Raw genomic sequence first — 18479 nt, 5'->3', positions numbered from 1 at the left:
TCCCCTTCATCTGTTTTTTCCCATTACAGTTATTCATTTGCCCTAAAGTTTAGTTCAGTTTGCTTATCTCTAAAATGGTACATAAAAGTGAACATTTTTGATAAATGGATGATTATGAAAAATCTGTATATTTCATTTGTAAAAAAAAGATTAGATCTATAACCATTAGAAATACTCATTCCTCCAAAATCTAAAATAAATGAAAAATTTGTTTTTTTTTTTAATGACCTGTGAAGTTTATTTTCCTTATCTGAGAACTTTAGATGTAGGCAGATCCTTAGAAATAATATAATTCTGTGTTTAAAGTTTGAAAGCTATAATCTGTGGTAAGAAATCCGCTAGAGATCCACTAATGAGTATTGAGCCATAATTTGAAAAATACTGTTCTAATCAAATTGCCTTGTTATGCAGATGAGGAAACTGCATCAGAGAAGGACATGACATGCTCAAGGTAACCCAGAGAATATGTATAAGACAGGAGACTGGAACTTATAACTTTCAGTTAGTGCAGGGGCTAGGGATCAGATAGCCCAGATTCAAGTCCTAGTCCTGCATTCATGAGCTTAAGCAAATTATTTTTGTCTCTTTCTTGTGATCTACAAAATAAGAACAATAATATCATCTGCCTCAAAGTGTTAGGATGATTAAATGAAATGTGTAAACTCCTGAGCACAGTGCCTGGCATGTATTAATTTTTATTAATTATTATTTATTTCATTGTAACAGATACTAGTATATAATACTTTTCCAAAAAAAAAAAAAAAACTGAAAGAGTAACAAATCCCAACGATTTAAGTTGCAACATCTTACTTGATTTTGCAATATCTCAGTTTTCTCCCCAGCCATTTTTTCTCTCCACACCCTAAAAGACAGGATACTTATACCTTGCTTTGAAAATTTTGTTACGTGCTCAGGATAATTGTTAAGATTTAAGAAAAAATATCATTAGGATTAAGAATAAGTGTTATTTCCCTCGTATGTTTTGAAAAATGGTAATATAATTGCTTATATTTTTCTGATAGAAAAAAGCATTTAGGATTCCTTTCTTTCTTTCTTTCTGTCTGTCTGTCTTTCTTTCTTCCCTTCCTTTCGTTTTTTTTTTTTTTTTTTTTTTTTTGAGACGGTATCACTCCTTTGGCCCAGGCTGCTGGAGTGTGGTGGCGTGATCTCGACTCACCGCAGACTCACCTAGGCGCAGGTGATCCTCCCACCTCATCCTCCCAAGTAGCTGGGACCACAGGTGTGTGCCACCATGCTGGGCTGACTTTTTTGTATTTTTAGTACAGACTGGATTTTGCTGTGTTCCCCTGGTCTGGAACTCCTAGGCTCAAGGGATCCTCCTGCCTCAGCCTTCCAAAGTGCTAAGATTATGAGCATGAGCCACTATACCCAGCCCAGTTTTATTTTTTTCTAATTAAGGATATTTGTGGGCAATCTACCCTAAATGGATGATGAAAATTAATACCTGTGGTATAAAAAATCAAATTATAGCATAAGACTATGAAATTGAATGCAACCATAGAAAATAAGAAACAAACCACAATTTATGGAGGCATTAAACATTTCTTGGTAGGATTCACCACATTCTTGAAGTGAAATAAGAAATAAGGGAAAGTAGCTGAAAATAGCCATAACTGAAGAAAAGGAGATGAATGTGGGCACAGTGAAGATATTTAAGGAGAAAATGACTGTAGAGATTTAAATATTCTCTGTCATAATTCTCTTGCCTCTTATGGTGTAGATGCCTTATTGGAGGAACTGGAACGCTCCACCCTTCAGGACAGTGATGAATATTCCAACCCAGCTCCTCTTCCGCTGGATCAGCATTCCAGAAAGGAGAATAACCTTGATGAGACTTCGGAGGTCCTTTCTGTTCAGGATAACACAAGTCCCTTGCCGGTAACTTTCCATTTATTATAGTCCTTAAACATGGATGTTTGAGTGCATTTCTGAAAATTAACTGTATCCCACACAAAATGATATGAAAGGAGAATAATATATCCAAGAAAGAGAAAAAATAATGCCTTAATGTTTATCTAAAGATGTTTTTGGAAAGAGGAGGAGAATTGAGAAGATCATCACAGAGGAATGAGTTTTTGAGAACTAAATTTTTATTTTTATTTATTTTTATTTATTTTTATTTTTTGAGACAGAGTCGCACTCTGTCTCCAAGGCTGGAGTGCAGTGGCACAATCTCGGCTCACTGCAACCTTCACCTCCCAGGTTCAAGCGATACTCCTGCTTCAGCCTCCCAAGTAGCTAGGATTACAGGTACGCACCACCACGCCCAGCTAATTTTTGTATTTTTAGTAGAGATGGGTTTCGTCGTGTTGGCCAGGCTGGTCTCAAACTCCTGACCTGAGGTGATCCACCCGCCTCAGCCTCCCAAAGTGCTGGGATTACAGGCATGAGCCATTGCGCCCAGCCAAGAACTAAATTTTTTCTAATGAGCACATGGTCACAGGCAGAGTATTGTCTGATTCACTGGGGATATTCTGATGTTACTGTTGGGGCATCAGAGATGCATGTTGCAGTTTGACTGGAATGGTATTCAGGCCAGAGATCACCTGAGGAAGGCCAGGTGGCAGCGTAGACAAGTCTTCTCAGGGTGACTTTTTAGGGTCACTACTTCCCAGGTCTTATTTTCTGCTGAATAGATTAGGACATTCAATTATTAGTTTACACAGAGATGATGAAGCTCTAGAGAACCAACTCAAACTAACCAAACTGACAAGTGATTATATATATATTTTAAAAACCCAGGGCAGGTGCAGTGGCTCAGGCCTGTAATTTCAGCACTTTGGAAGGCTGAGGCAGGGGGATCACTTGAAGCCAGGAATTTGAGACCAGCCTGGGCCACATGGTGAGACCCCCGTCTCTACGAAAAATTAAAAAATGAGCAGGGTGTGGTGGCGCATGCCTGTGGTCCCCGCCACTCAGGTGGCTGAAGCAGGAGGATTGCTTAAGCCCAGGTGGTCGAGGCTGCAGTGAGCTATGATTGCGCCACTCCATCCCAGCCTGGCTGACAGAATGAGAGCTTGTCTCAAAAAACAAACAAAAAACAAAAAAACAAAACTCAGAAATCAAATTTATTAATTTATGGTTACAGTTAAAGCTATCAAGTAAAACAGCTATATTTACTCATATACGCATTCTCTTCCTATGGATAAGTCTATATGGATGTACATTATAATTAAAAGGTTGCTTGATGAGAATAGAATTAGTGTAAGGTGAATTAAGTAGTTGCTTTTCATAGCTGGTAATTTTGTACTATGATATTTTGATTCATCATTGTTCCCTATATGAAATAGCCAGAAGCACAGACCTGAAATTTGAGCTCAGGGGTAGTTTACCCCCTAACTGTTCTTTTCTCCAGACACATACACAGTTTTAAGGATACGAATTTATCTCTTTACTAGGAAACTAATGTCTTTGTTCTCAGTGTTAGATTATAGCTGTAGGCTCCTAAGTGATCTCCTGCCCTTTCCCCCACTGCGGTCTGTTCTCAAGCAGCCAGGGTCACCTTTAAAAACTAAAGTCAGACCCTGTCATTCTTCTACTCAAAACCCCAAAATGACTCCCCATCTCATTTGGAGTAAAAGCCATAGTCTTATGTTGATCTTTCTGGGGTGAGCATATATCCTGGTTTACCTGAAAGGGTCCTGGGTTTATGCTTGTTTTTCTCACATCCTATTAACTTTATTTTTATCCCAGATTTTCAATTTTATTTAAAATTTTCTTATCAGTATTTGCATTAAGTAAGCCACTATGGCTTAACAGACCTCCTTCCAGCTTCTTCCATGGTCTCATCTAACAGTGTATGAAACACATATTCAGTGAACAGTGCCCTTTTTTTTTTTTTTTTTTTTTTTTTTTTTTGAGATGGAGTCTCTTTCTGTCTCCCAGGCTGGAGTGCAGTGGCGCCATCTTGGCTCACTGCCACCTCGGCCTCCCAGGTTCAAGTGATTCTCCTGCCTCAGCCTCCTGAGTATCTGGGACTACAGGCATGCACCACCATGCCCAGCTAATTTTTGTATTTTTAGTAGAGACAGGGTTTCACCATGTTGACTAGGCTGGTCTTGTACTCCTGACCCCAGGTGATTTGCCTGCCTCAGCTTCCCAAAGTGCTGGGATTACAAGCATGAGCCACTGTGCCCAGCCAAATTCTGACTTAATTATGGTTAAATGCAAAAGGTGGCTAATGATAACTTGTCTTTTTTCTTGATTCCGTTCAGATGAAACCTAGCTAGCGGCAACCTTTCAAGAATTATATGCAGGGTGCTGGCTGTTAAAGCTAAGAGCTCAAGCACAAGTAGTCAGAGATAGCTAACTCTTCTGATCTTAGGTGGTAGCAGAAAAATTTCTGAGGCTTTTCCCCCTGCTGGCCACTTGGTGAACCACCACTCATGCCCTCCCGTAGTCATGTGGTGGGTGGCCTGTGAGATGCATGGAACCTCCTCAGTCAGTAGAAAATGGGAGAAATTGTGGCTTAATGTCATATAAATTATGTTTAGGAAATAGAGGCTAAGTAATTTTGCCATAGAGTATAGTGTAACTTAATTGTTTTATTAAAGCAGTTTTGTTATTATTTGTATATGTGAAGCTCTATTCGTTTTATTATATGATAATGCCTTTTGAATTTTACAATAAACCCTTTCAGCAGTTAGCTCAAAACAAAACCCACATGTTTAATTGTCTCAAGAAAGCTGATAATGAATATGCAATGTGCAGAAAATATTTGTCAATATTTACCATGCACCATGCAGGCAAGTAGAGAGATCACTATCCCTTTGAAAACCAGAAGGTACAAATATGGTGAAGCAGCTTTGGCATCTATTTCCAAAGTTAATAATTTAAGAAGAATATGCCTTAAAATGACTTCAACATGGCAGCTGCAGGAGGCCTATGTACATGTCATTGTGAAGCACACCTTCCCATTAGTATCAAATAACTCATAAATTAATTTTGCTCATTTTCAATTCCAAGTTTTCTTGTACTTGTAAGTAAACTGGTAATAATTAATGAGTGATTTCCCTTCGCAAACCTTCAAATAATGTTTTTTATAATAGCATCGTTAAAGGTCTCAATTTGAAAATGTATTAATTCTGAAATGTTTCAATTTTATTTTTTATCTAATTCAAAGAATCAAAATAATATATGTGAAAATTTATTTCCTAGTCAAAAAGTGAAACATCTGACATTGTTAATGCCACTGTAAATTTAGTTGAAAAGCTCAACATTGAAGGTAAACTGTTGTTTTTGTTGTAAGAATATGAATACAAATGTTAATAGAGCACAGCATTGTGTTAAAAATGTTCTTAACCAAGTTAAGCTATGGAGCAGAAATGTACTTGGAATTGGTTGTAATGTGCAAAAAATTTGTGACTGCATTCAAACAAGCTGCAGTATTCTGTCAGTCAAAACAAAATAAAATTGTCAAAACGTATAAATATAAATAAATATATATATATACACACACACACACACACAGATTATATAAGTAACTGATCTACAAAACCTTTCTGACAGAAGCTGATACTGAACACTACCATGCAAGGAACATTTCAGAATGACTATATGTATATTCCTGTCTGTGTTGCATGTCATCAATTGGATTTTGGGAATGCCTGAGCCTTTGAAAAACCACTTTGTAAAGCAACCCAAATTTAGATTGCATTATGTTCAAGACCAGTTGGAAATTTTTAATCGATTACTCAATGAATGTAGCATGAAAATTCAGCTTTTGAAGCTTTTAGCAAGTTACAATTATGCAAAATAAGGCTTGCAAAGGAAAGCTCAAATTTCTCCCTACAAAAGCCAAGAAGGAATTGAACAAATCAAAAGATGAAAGCAGATATGGTTTAATTATCTATTTTGACAATTGTGCTTCAGAAAAATCTTGACTTTGATGTATTTTGACTTCTAATTTTATTTGGATAAATTTTTATTCTCTACCAAAATGGAGAAAAATTGTGAAAGTCTATGATTTTGCAGTATCTAGATTTGGTGAAATGTTAAAACAGTCACAGATATAGACAACTTGAAAGTTTTATCTTGTAAGAAAATTATTGAACAAAAGTGCTTTGAATGAAGGTAGAAAGACAGCACCTATGACGATATTGGCCTGAAATATTTACATATTTTAATATAAAAAATGAGAAGATTATTCATTTAGCAGAACTTACAGGTTCATCAGTATCTAGAGAGGAAATGTGTTCTCAGTTAAAAACATTACAGTCTACAGTGAAGCATCAATTAAAGTTGTCCACAATTTCAAATATATTAACCATAAAATGAAGTTTTGAAAAAGATTGCAGCTTTATAAAAATAATAACTGTTTAAAAAAAAAACAAAAAAAAAACACGTTCCTGAAAAATGTCCACATCCCAATGCTAGAGACAATAATATCTAAATAACCAATTAAGGTATGTGAATACATATCAAGAATAATTGTCTGTACCATTTAAAAATGTTCAGATAATGAATTTTCTTTTCTTTTTGAGACAGAGTGTCACTCTGTTGCCCAGGCTGGAGTACAGTGGCAAGATCTCGGCTCGCTGCAACCTCCGCCTCCTGGGTTCAAGCAATTCTCCTGTCTCAGCCTCCCGAGTAGCTGGGACTACAGGCGCCCGCCACCATACCTGGCAATTTTTTTTGTATTTTTAGTAGAGACAGGGTTTCACCATGTCTGGTCATATGAGACCAGGTTGGTCTCAAATTCTCCTGACCTCAAATGATGCACCTGCCTCGGCCTCCCAAAGTGCTAGGATGATAGGCGTTAGCCACCATGCCTGACCAATATTTTTTTAAAGTTGCTTGAGTGTTCATAACTTTGTATCACTATCACTTTAAGATATTTCAGGAAATGTTTATTTTGAAAATAAATTTTGGATAGAATTATCTTATAGGTCCACCAATGTAATAATACCAAATTCGGGTCAATAAACACATTTTTTTTTTTTTTTTTGAGACTCAGTCTCGCTCTGTCACCCAGGCTGGAGTGCAGTGGCGTGATCTCGGCTCACTGCAACCTCTGCCTCCCAGGTTCAAGCAATTCTCCAAGCCTCAGCCTCCTGAGTAGCTGGGATTACAGGCACACACCACCACTCCCAGCTAAATTTTTGTATTTTTAGTAGAGACGGGGTTTCACCATGTTAGCCAGGATGATCTTGATCTCCTGACCTCGTGATCCGCCCGCCTCAGCCACCCAAAGTACTGGGATTACGGGCGTGAGCCACCACGCCCGTCCAATAAACACATATTTTAAAAATGATACAACCTTGTGATCCGTCTGCCTCGGCTGCCCAAAATACTGGGATTACGGGCATGAGCCACTGCGCCTGGCCAATAAACACATATTTTAAAAATGATACAATATGACTTATTTTTGGAACCCATTTTCTTTCTAAAAAATACCCCATTCTGAACATTTGGTGATGTGGCCACCCCATCTGCATGATCTGGCCCCTTTACTTGCTGTCCCTGTGCCCTTGATTCACTCTGCTCAGGCCACACTGTCCTTCTTGTGGTTCCACAGATGCTCCAGGTGCTTTTCCTGCCGGCCTTTCCACCTGAACCATGTGACCCCAGATATTTGCTTTCTTTCCCCACCTCCTACATAAGTCCTTGCTCAAGCATTCTCTTCTTAGTGAATCCTTCCCTGATCAGTATATTTATAATTGCTGTCTCTCCCCACTTCCCATCCTCTATGCAAAATATTACTTTTACATATCCATTTCTTTATTATCTGTTTCACACCACCAGAATGTAAGCTCCAGGGCTTACAGTTTTTATTTGATTGTTTTGCTTTTTGACTGCTACATCCTCAGCCCTGGCACATGACAGGCCCTCAATACATATTTGTTCAATAAATAAATGAATTGCCAGCCAACCATCTTTTAGATTCACATGTTATTTCTTTTCATATGTCAAGTTTAATAACATTATAGTCTCCCCCTAGGCACCATCCTGTTTAGTTGAAGGGGCTTAGCTCTGACCCATTTTATTTGTTTTATGGTTCTTATCTAAGGAGGATCAACTTCTCTATTTCAGTGGTTTTTAGGCAAGGAGGGGCTGCTAGTATTTGTTCACATGCCAACTACTCTGTTTAGAATTTGGCTTTTCTTTGTGGGATAGCTGGTAATTCCTCTGGCTTGTGAAAGAAGAGCTCATAGATATGCCACTTGTCAGTCCCCTTTAAAAGCTACAAACATCTACTAACTGTGGGTATCATTAAGTCTCAACATTCTGATAACAAAAATTTATTCTTTCTCTTCTCTTGTCACATATATCTTAGGCGCAGCTTGTGTATACTACCAATATCCAGGAGCTCAATGTCTACAGGTATTTTTTTCTATTAAATGCTTTTAAAAATTAAAGTTAGTAGATAATTGTTATCAGTCTTTGTTTGGGTGATAATTTGCTTTGCAAGTGTTTATTATTAGAATTCGTATATCATCCTCCTCTTTCCATAGCCTTTGAGCATAGGTAGAATTCTGTGAAGCTGACTTGACAACTTCTCAAGGTGCCTGGCTTCTGGAGGGGTTGTCTAGGCCAGTGGGCCCTGCTGTGTCCATTACCACCTAAAGAAGTGCAAATACTCCCAGAGTTACCACAGATGTTTTGTCCACACTATTCCAGATGTTATGCTTCAGTTTCCTGAAAGATAAAACACACCTGAAGAAACTTCAGCAAGATTCTAGCAATGTCAGAGCTAGGATGAGGGTTAAACAAAGACAGTGGGTCTCCATGGCCAACTGATGAGTATTTACTTTTTCTTTCCATATTTGCTCAAAATTTATATAGTGGGTAGAGGGATTTCCTTTTATGAGAAGTTCCATATTAAAAACAGATACACTTACTAAATCATTTCTCCTGGCTAAAGCAGAATTGGCAGTCTGAAAAAATAAAAAAGATTAATTTACTTATTCTCTCCTTAGTATAGCCTGCAATTTTTAACATCAGACAACTTTCTGGAAAACAAATTAAAGGGCATAAAATATAGATAGTAAAGATTCATGCTTGGGAAACAGTGCTAGACCACACCTTATTTGGTTTCAGGATTGCAGTCAATAGTGCACACATGCAAGGCAAAAATAAGGCAAGAACTGTGCTACAAGAAGTTTTCTTAAAACTTCCCTCTTAAGGATGCTTTTTACTTTGGTGAAGGTGAGGCCAATTTATTGATATGTATTGCCAGTTTATTCTAGTTCCAAGGATGTTGCCAGGTGAGAATTCCTCCTAGTCCCTCCCCAGTCCCTGAAGCCCCAATGAAAAATAAAAACAAAGCAAAACAATAACAAAAAGTGGCTGGCACACAATAGGTCCTCAGTAAATATTTGGTTTCTTAAATCTAGGAAACCAAGACTCCAATAGAAATGCGAGTGAATGCATGAACATATAACATGAAAACTAGCCCAACCAACAACCTGTATATCTGGCACTGTGATTAATTGATGGTGTACCAATACTAACTTATTGATACCCTCTTCGTCATAGTATGGGCCTCTCTGGCCTATTTCCCATGATTTCCTCCTTCTCTTGCTCTATATTCCAGGGGAGCTGACCCCTTGGGTTTTCCAAGCTCCAGGATCAGTTGGTCCTCACTGTCTTCAACCAATGGGAGGCACTGTGGAAAGACTGCAGAGTAAAAAGCAGCAAAATCCGGGGCATTTCCCCCCCAAGTCACTCTATTTCCACAGGATCTCTGTCAGCAGCTTTATCTTCTTTATGACTTCAGCTGGAGCACAACAGGTCTGCTGTGGTTTCAGCTTCTGCCTGTTGACTTGGGCCCCTAGCTCCGGTAACTTTTCCTCTTTTCTTTTTCCCTTTGGCTTAGGGGTAGTAGTGACTTCTGAGTTACTCAGTGTCTTCTGTTTTGCTTCTTAGCTCTCCCCTCACCTGTGTAATCAAGTTTCTGGACTAAATTCTGTGTACTCACGTGGTTTGTGTTTTCCTGACTGGCCTTTGATGTACTTCCTATTACTGAATGATACTTGCTGTGTAGGCAGGCCTCTGTGGGAGAGCGACATAAAATCCAGGTGACCTAGTAAATATGTAATAGATAGATGCACATCCCTGAGACTGGTATCACTCTGAGCTGGCAAGGCTACCATATAAATAGAATATTAGACACACAAACTAGATTCCTGCATTCTGTTTCTACTATTTACTCTGGCTTGCTTAAATGAACTAAATATTGCTTTTAACATACCTTCAAAGTATTTTCAATACTAGCTCTGAATATAACAATGGAATAACATTTCTAGTATAGTTATATATCAATAGCAACATGAGCAATAATTTAGAAATGTATCTTTTACATAAACAAAAATAATTCTGCTAATAATAGAGAGGAACAAGTCATAAAAATATAGCAGAGAAATAAGTAGGGGAAAAAAACCCAGCACAATGAAGCCCCTTGCTTAAGTCTGGATTCTTTTAGATGCATCTGTTGTGATATGTGTTACTGAAATCTCTGAGCAATGAAGTAAGTTGCTGCTGATGACATAGCCAAGCATCTTTACTATCTTCAAAAGGTCAGGGAACAAATCAAAGGTTCTTCTCTTTTCAGGAACATTTCCTGCAGTGGGCACTTTAATTTGTAATAATTAACTCTTCAAGGTCTGTCATTTCTTATGTAGAATTTTATACTGTTGACTCGATAACCGTTGGAGTATTATAACAATGATCTATTTCCCTTTCTACACTGCACTAGGACTCTAGTTAAAAACCAGTGGGAGTTCTTTGAATAAGCACAAATTTGTCCCAACTGTGAGATTGGAAGGTTTTTTAGGAATATACAAGCCCTGCTAAGAAACTGCATTTATTTTGCATTTGGGCATAGGGCAACAGAATGTGTTCACAGTCCTTCTGCCTTTTGTATTCCCAAGGCATTTGCCTGTGGCAGCAGCTATGAAAGGATTATGACTGATCGAGCTGTGAGAAAAAGCTCCAGTGTACCTTCTTGGAAACGTCCACGATGGATTGAATCAATTACTTGCATACTTGACCGTGTTTGCTCTCCGATTAAAACAAAAAATCTTGCATCTAGTAGAGGGCCATGTTGTACCTAAAAGATAAATCTTTTATCTTAAGAGATATCCATTTTCCTCTTATATTTTCCTTGTTGTTAAGTGATCAAAAATAGGTGGACATAAGACATGTCATATCCAAAAGATAGTCTTTTCTTCTTAAGAGAGAAAAGTATCCACTTCTCTTCTATTTTTTTTCTGGCTGGTAACTACATAAAGATAAATAGTAAATGTATATTTTCATTTTTGAAAATATGTTAAGTGAAAGACAACATTTACTTTTATTTATGGCTTTGCATCTTTGTACAGATGAGAGAGAGAGGGAAAAGGCTTGAGTAGTCATGAGACAGAGGGTTTTGGTTTAGTGGGTTGTTAGCTAAGCTCTGTTGATTAATGTTGATTACCAACATGATTCCACAGTCAGTTACCTTTTTATACCTTTTGGCCCAGTGATTTCACTTCTTAAAATTTACTCTATGTAAATGATCAAACATGGGTGCAAATATTTGTTTGGCAGTATTGATTATAGTAACAAAAGTTAGAAAACAATCTAGGTTTCCAGCAATAAATTATTGGTTTGATAAATTATATAATACATTATATATTTGAAAACATATAGCCTTTAAACATTATTTTGGCAGATAATTCAGGATACACAGCACAAACTTTGCAGTTTGCAGGCCCAAGCTCTTTGTTACTTGCCAACTATATTATATACAAAAAAGTTTTTAACTTCTCTAAGCCCCAGTTTTTCATTTGGAGGTGACAATACCTAGCTCTTAAGGTTGTTATTATAAAAGATTTAAAGAGAACCTGTGTAAAGCTCTGTATAGAGTGTCAGGCATAGTGCAGACAGACATTCAATAAATGCTATCTATTATGGTTGCAGAAGATAGAAAAATGTTTGCATAAGAGTAGGAAAAACGTATAATTTTAGTTTTCTAAAATTACACACAATCATAGTTAAGTGTAATGATATCAGCCAAAATGTCCAGAGTAATTGCCTCCTGAAAAGGGGATTATATGTGTTTAAAATTTTTTCTTTATATTTCTCTGCAGTTTTCAAATTTTCTACACTTAACATGTACTAATTTTATATTTTAAAACAATTTTAAATAGAAAGCTCTACACTGTGACTGTATTTATGTGCTTTACTGAAGGTTGTTTGTAGAACCATTGTGTGTGTGTGTGTGTGTGTGTGTGTAATAACTGAGATATACAGGTGAATTGCACTACTGATGTCTCATCTGACACCTCCACCACTTCATCTGTTGGCCATGTATGTTAGCTATTTTCCTAGTATAGATGACCTGTGTTTTGTTTTGTTTTAAAAATAAAACTTAAGATACAAAACTATTTCATAAACTCATGTGCGTAAAAAGTCGAAGAATTTGGAAATGTATATATAGGGTGAAAATTGAGACCACTCCGCTTAGAGTCTTTCCTCTCACCAACTCATTATCAGCTCCACGGGTAACTGCTGTCAGGTTCTTCTCCTTACAGACTTATGTGTGTTCATATTCACACTCATGTACATGAGCTTATAAATTTATATAAATGGAAGTATATATTTTTCTTTTTTTAATTTGAGATAGGGTCTCTCTCTATTGCCCAGGATGGAGTACAGTGGTGTTATCTTGGCTCACTGCAGCCTTGACCTCCTGGGCTCAAGTTATTTTCTCATCTCAGCCTCCCAAGTAGCTGGGACCACAGGCACGTGCCACCACACCCAGCTAATTTTTAAAATTTTCACAGAGATGGAGTCTCCCTATGTTTCCCAGGCTGGTCTTGAACTCCTGGGCTCAAGCAGTCCTCCTACCTCAGCCTCCTGAAGTGCTAGGATTACAGGCATGAGTGACTGCACCAGGCTGGATGTATAATTTTCATATTGTTCTGGGCTTTTCTTTTTTACATTAACAATGTATGTTGGAAGTCTTTTTTAGTTCACATAAATCTATGTCTGCTTAGCAGTTGCATGTTATTCTATAGCATGGATGAACCATAGTTTATTTTACTTTAGCTCCATTGGTTTATTTCCAATTTGCTCATAGAAACTGTACCCTAATAAACGACCTTGCACATATATTTATATATATATATGTCCAATTTTTCTGTAGGATAGATTCTTAGTAGCAAAATTGCTGAATCAAGTGGTATATGTATCTGAAATGTTGATAGATACTGCCTTGCAAAAGTGTTTATAAATTTACATAACCACCTATGGTATATATAAATGTGTATGTGTATATATATAAAATTCGTATTTTGCCAACACTGCATATTATCCCTCTTTTAAAATTTCAACTAATAGGTAAATATTGGTATCTCATTGCTTTAAATTGCAAATTTAAAGATTAATGAGGTTGAGGGTATTTTTATATAGTAATAAACATTTGAGTTTCTTTTTCTGAAACCTGCTTTTTAAAAGAATCCTTAGCTCAGTTTTCTGTTTTTCTAAATTATTTATAGATTTCTTTAAAATCTTGAATATTATGTTTTAAATATTTATTTATATTTAAGTTTTGTGAATTTAGCTGTATCAATATTTTTTTCATTTTTGAAATCACTTCAGAATTTTATGTCCATCTTAGGAAAACCTTCATTACCCCAAATTGTAAAATATATTCTTCATTTTTCTATTATCTTTACATTTAAAAATATTTATATCTATCTTTAATTTGTCTCAAATTTATTCATGTATTTGGTGTGTTGGGGATCCATATTTATTTTGTCCCAAATAGGTTGTTATTCTTTGGTCGAATAGTCTGTTTTGGATGATTTGAAATGCCACATTGATCATATAGGAAGTTCTTTTAGGTGCAGGAGCCTGTGTTTGGGTTTTCTAATCTACTCCTTTGACCTATTTGTTTTTCTTTTTCTTCTTCCTTTCCTTTCTTCTCTTTTTTTTTTGACAGGGTCTCATTCTGCTTCTGTTGTCCAGGCTGGCATGCAGTAGTGTGATCACAGCTCACTGCAGCCTTGGCCTCCTGGGCCATAGTGATCCTCCTGCCTCAGCCTCCTGAGTAGCTGAGACGACAGGTGTGTGCCACCACATCTGGCTGACTTTTAAATTTTTGTAGAGACAGGGTTTCCCTATGTTGCCCAGGCTGGTCTTAAACTCCTGGGCTCAAGCAGTCCTCCTGCCTCAGCTTCCCAAAGGGATCACAGGTATGAATGATCGCACCCAGCCCTATCTATTTTTTTTTTACCAACATCATACAAATTTAATTATTGTTACTCTATAAGACACCACATCTATCAAGACAAATCTTCCCTCCCGTTTTTTTTTTTTTCCTTTAAAACTTTTAATTTTTATAGAGACCAGGTCTCTCTCGTTTCCCAGGTTGTTCTCAAACTCCAGGTCCCAAGTGATTCTCTTACCTGGACCTCCCAAAGTGCTGGGACCACAGGTGTGAGACACCACATACCCCTCCTATTTTTTTTTTCAAAATTGTCTTGAGTGTTCTATCCCATAAATGTTAACATCACCTTATTAATTAGCTTGAATAATTATATCAGAATTTTTATTTGAATTACATTGAATTTACATTTAATCAGGGGAAATTGACATAATATTTATCTTCATTTATGTAGGCCTTCTTTTCTAAAAATAAATTTTATTGTGCATATTTAAGGTGTACAATATTATGTTATGGGATATGAATAGTTATTAAAATGGTTACTATAGTGAGGCAAATTAACATATTTATTATCTCACACAGTTACACATTTTTGTTTGTTTGTTTTTGTGGCAAGAACAGCCAAAATTTACTCATTCAGCAGGAATCCTAAATATGATACAATTTCCTTACCGATAGTTCTTATGTTGTACATTAGATCTCTAGGCTTGTTCATCTTACGTATCTGCTACTTCATATTCTCTAGCCTACATGTCCCCATTTTCACCCCCTTTCCTGTCCCTCATCACCAATGTATCTACATATTTGACCTTTTTAAATAACAAAAAAAGATTCCACCTATAAGTGAGATCATGCAATATTTTTCTTTCTTATTTAACTTGGTATAATGTCCTTCCAATTCATCGATGCTATGACAAATAGCAGGATCTCCTTTTTTTAAGGCTAATATTCTGTTGTGTATGTGTGCATATTTCACAATTTCTTTATTCCGTTGGTGTCCATCCATTGATGGACACTTAAGTTGTTTCCACCTCTTGGCTATTGTAAATTGTGAATATTGTGGCAATGAACATATGAGTGCAGGTATCTTTACGAAGTGGTAATTTCATTTATTTTGTGTATGCCCAGAAAAAGGATTCCTGTGTCATGTGGTATTTCTATTTTTAATTTCTTTAGAAACCTCCATATTATTTTCTGTAATGGCTGTAACAATCTACACTCACACCAACAGTGTATAAAGGGTTCTTTTTTCTCCATACCCTGGCCAACATTTACCATCTTTTGACTTTTTGAGAATAGCCATCTGTTTGTGAGTGGTATCTCATAATAGTTTGATGCATTTCCCTGATGATTAGTGGTGTTGAATATCTTTTCATATACCTTTTGGCCATTTTTATTTCTTCTTTGGAAAAATATCTATTCAGGTCCTTTGCTCATTGTTTAATTGGATATTTGGATCTTCCTTTATGTCTGCCAATGGTTTTTCTTCATAGAATTCTTACACATTTCTTGTTAAATATATTATTTGATATTTTACAACTTTTGTTAGAATTGTGAACAGGTTCTTTTTTTCGCATTGGATTTTCAAACTGCTTATTGATGATCAATAGGAAAGAGACTGTTTCATTTCATTCTTGTATCTAATCACCACCCTGATCTTTTTTATTCATTCCAATGGTTGTTCAGTCATTTATCTCACATTTTCCTGGCAAATTATTCTATCGATTTTAAAAGAAGGAATGAGGATGTGCTGCCTTTTTTTCAAATATATATTTCTCTTATTTTACTTTTAAATGTGTTTGATAATGTATTCTAGAATAATGTTTAAGATTGCTAGTGATAATAGGATCTATGTCCAACTTATCTCTTAATTAGAAATCTGCTTAATAATTATGAGGCTTGCTATAGATTTCTTATGGAAACATTTTATCAATTTATAGACATTTTCTTATTTTTCTTGATATTCAACAACAGGAATGGTTGTTAAATGTCTTCCACTGCTTTTTCAGCACATATCATTGTGTTTATAAAGCTTTTCTCCTATTTGTTAATGAATTATATTAATCTTTTTCCTGATTTTGAATTTCAAACTATTTTTGGATGACCAGTATAAATACCACCTAGCCATGACTTGTTAAAATTTTTTATGTTTTTTAAAAAAAACACATTTCTGCTAATTTTATTTAACCTTCTCTCTTCACACATGCACACCACTTTTTCTTTGATTTTAAAAAGTTTCTGTGCTATTTATAGAATGAATTAGGTAATGTTCCATATTTTTCTATGTATTTGGGAATTTTATACAATGATCCCCCAAAAACTGTCAGTTTTTGTTTTATTTCTTGTTTTCTGTTTCACTAATTTGTGCATTTATTCCTTCTATTCAATTATTTTAGATTTTTCTGAGACTCCTGACTTGGAAGTTTTATTTCTGATCTTTCCCATTTTTTAATATCACACTTAAGTCTATTTATATATTTTCTTCTCAATAACATTTAGCTTTCAACTCCCAAAGGTGTGTGTGTGTGTGTGTGCATGTGTGTGAGTGTGTGTGTGTGTTTTCATTGCTATTTCTAACTGGTTTGAAAATTCAGTTTAATTGTTTTTATCCCAAGAATTATTTAGAAGTGCTTTGTTTTTTCTTAAGTGGATAGTTTTTATTATTAATTTGTACTTCTATTCACTCCAATCTAAGAATATGGTCTATATGATGTACTTTAAAAAATTTATTGAGCTTTACTTTGTACCCTCATACATAGTTACTTTTACTAACGCTTATGCAGCTACTTGAATAGAATCTGTATTCTGTTTATTGGGTCCAAAGTTTTATTTATTTATAATTTACTTACAATTATGTGAATATGAAATCATCATCATATATATTATCTAAATTTTCTGCACCAGAGATTTGCAAACTTCTTCTGTAAAGAGGCAGATAGTAAGTTTGTTAGGCTTTTGTGGACTATAAAGTCTTTGTAGCAACTACCCAAGTGTGCAGAAAAGCAGCTATAGACAGTAGATAAATGAATGGACATGGCCAGATTTGATCCAAGGACCTTAGTTTGTTGATGCCTGCTCTATATTCTAGTTTATTTTTATTTTTTGACAAAAACTGACAGGAGATATAATACTTTTTATAACTTAGATGACCAGGGAGAAATAGAGAAAAAAGGTAGAGAGAACTTGTTTATATTTTTGGTCTAGTACATATTAATATATTTTTAAAATACCCCCATCTCTGATTTTAGCTTCATATCCAAGGGATTCATTATTACAATTGCATTTGCAGTACTTTATGTGTGGCTTAACATTATTTGAGTTTTGATTTGTTATATGACTTTTTTGTTTTCCCTCTATAGTGAAGCCCAAGAGCCAAAGGAATCACCACCACCTTCTAAAACGTCAGCAGCTGCTCAGTTGGATGAGCTCATGGCTCACCTGACTGAGATGCAGGCCAAGGTGAGTGCAGTCCAGATGATAAACAGGGCCCATGGGGTCACCAGTTTATCTTTGTGGAACTCAGCTCTCCATTCTCCCACTTAGGAATTTTCCTAAGTTGTCATTGCTTTTTCCAGACTAAATTTAATTCCATGAATTAACCCATCTTTGTACTATATGTTATTTGGACACAAAAAATAATATATAATACAGACTTTGATCTCAAGGAGCTGGAGTGTGCTTGGCAAAATGAGGCGTAAGTTTCTTAACATCTATAGAATAAAAGCCAGATGGTTAGCAAACATACATGGAGCAAACATTACGGACATAGAGAGATTTTGGAGATTTAATCAGAGAGTTGAAACTTGGGATGGACTCTGAAGAACTGGCAGAGTTTGGACATAAAAAGATGGAAAGAAAGGTGGTTTTAGTTGCAGTGAGTCCTGAGGGCTTGATGATGTGGAAGGATTTTTCGTCTGTTTGTTTGTTTGTTTGTTTGTTTGTTTTTGAGACGGAGTCTTATTCTGTTGCCCAGGCTAGAATGTAGTGGCACTATCTTGGTTTACTGCAACCTCTGCTTCCCGGGTTCAAACGATCCTCCTGCCTCAGCCTTCCGAGTAGCTGGGATTACAGGTGCCCACCACTGCACACGGCTCATTTTTGTTGTATTTTTAGTAGAGACGGGGTTTCACCATCTTGGCCAGGCTGGTCTCGAGCTCCTGACTTCGTGATCCACCTGCCTCGGCCTCCCAAAGTGCTGGGATTACAGGCGTGAGCCACTGCTCCCGGCTGAAAGGACTGTTAAAGAGACCTGACTAAGCAGGACAGAGGAGACCAGTGAGCAAGCTGAGACACAGCAAGGGAGATC

General features: G+C 36.3%; 1 protein-coding gene across 10 annotated transcripts in view; it reads left to right on the top strand.

The window, feature by feature from the left end:
• Positions 1-18479, top strand: part of LPXN (leupaxin) — a 50177-nt gene that overhangs the window by 6510 nt on the left and 25188 nt on the right. For 4 of the 10 annotated variants that reach the window (XM_063628405.1, XM_063628384.1, XM_063628442.1 and 1 more), the window contains 2 exons: positions 1742-1899; positions 17533-17632. In XM_063628405.1, coding sequence (XP_063484475.1) covers positions 1742-1899; positions 17533-17632 — 258 coding nt within the window. Of the gene's footprint in view, positions 1-1143; positions 1241-1741; positions 1900-8296; positions 8344-17532; positions 17633-18479 lie in introns of those variants that run through there. The other 6 variants (XM_055262004.2, XM_055262746.2, XM_063628604.1 and 3 more) reach the window with 3 other exon arrangements.

This window comes from Symphalangus syndactylus, chromosome 1, assembly GCF_028878055.3.
Source record: "Symphalangus syndactylus isolate Jambi chromosome 1, NHGRI_mSymSyn1-v2.1_pri, whole genome shotgun sequence".
NCBI lineage: Eukaryota > Metazoa > Chordata > Mammalia > Primates > Hylobatidae > Symphalangus > Symphalangus syndactylus.
The sequence above is the reverse complement of the archived record's forward strand: the minus strand, read 5'-3'. Positions and strand labels throughout refer to the sequence as shown.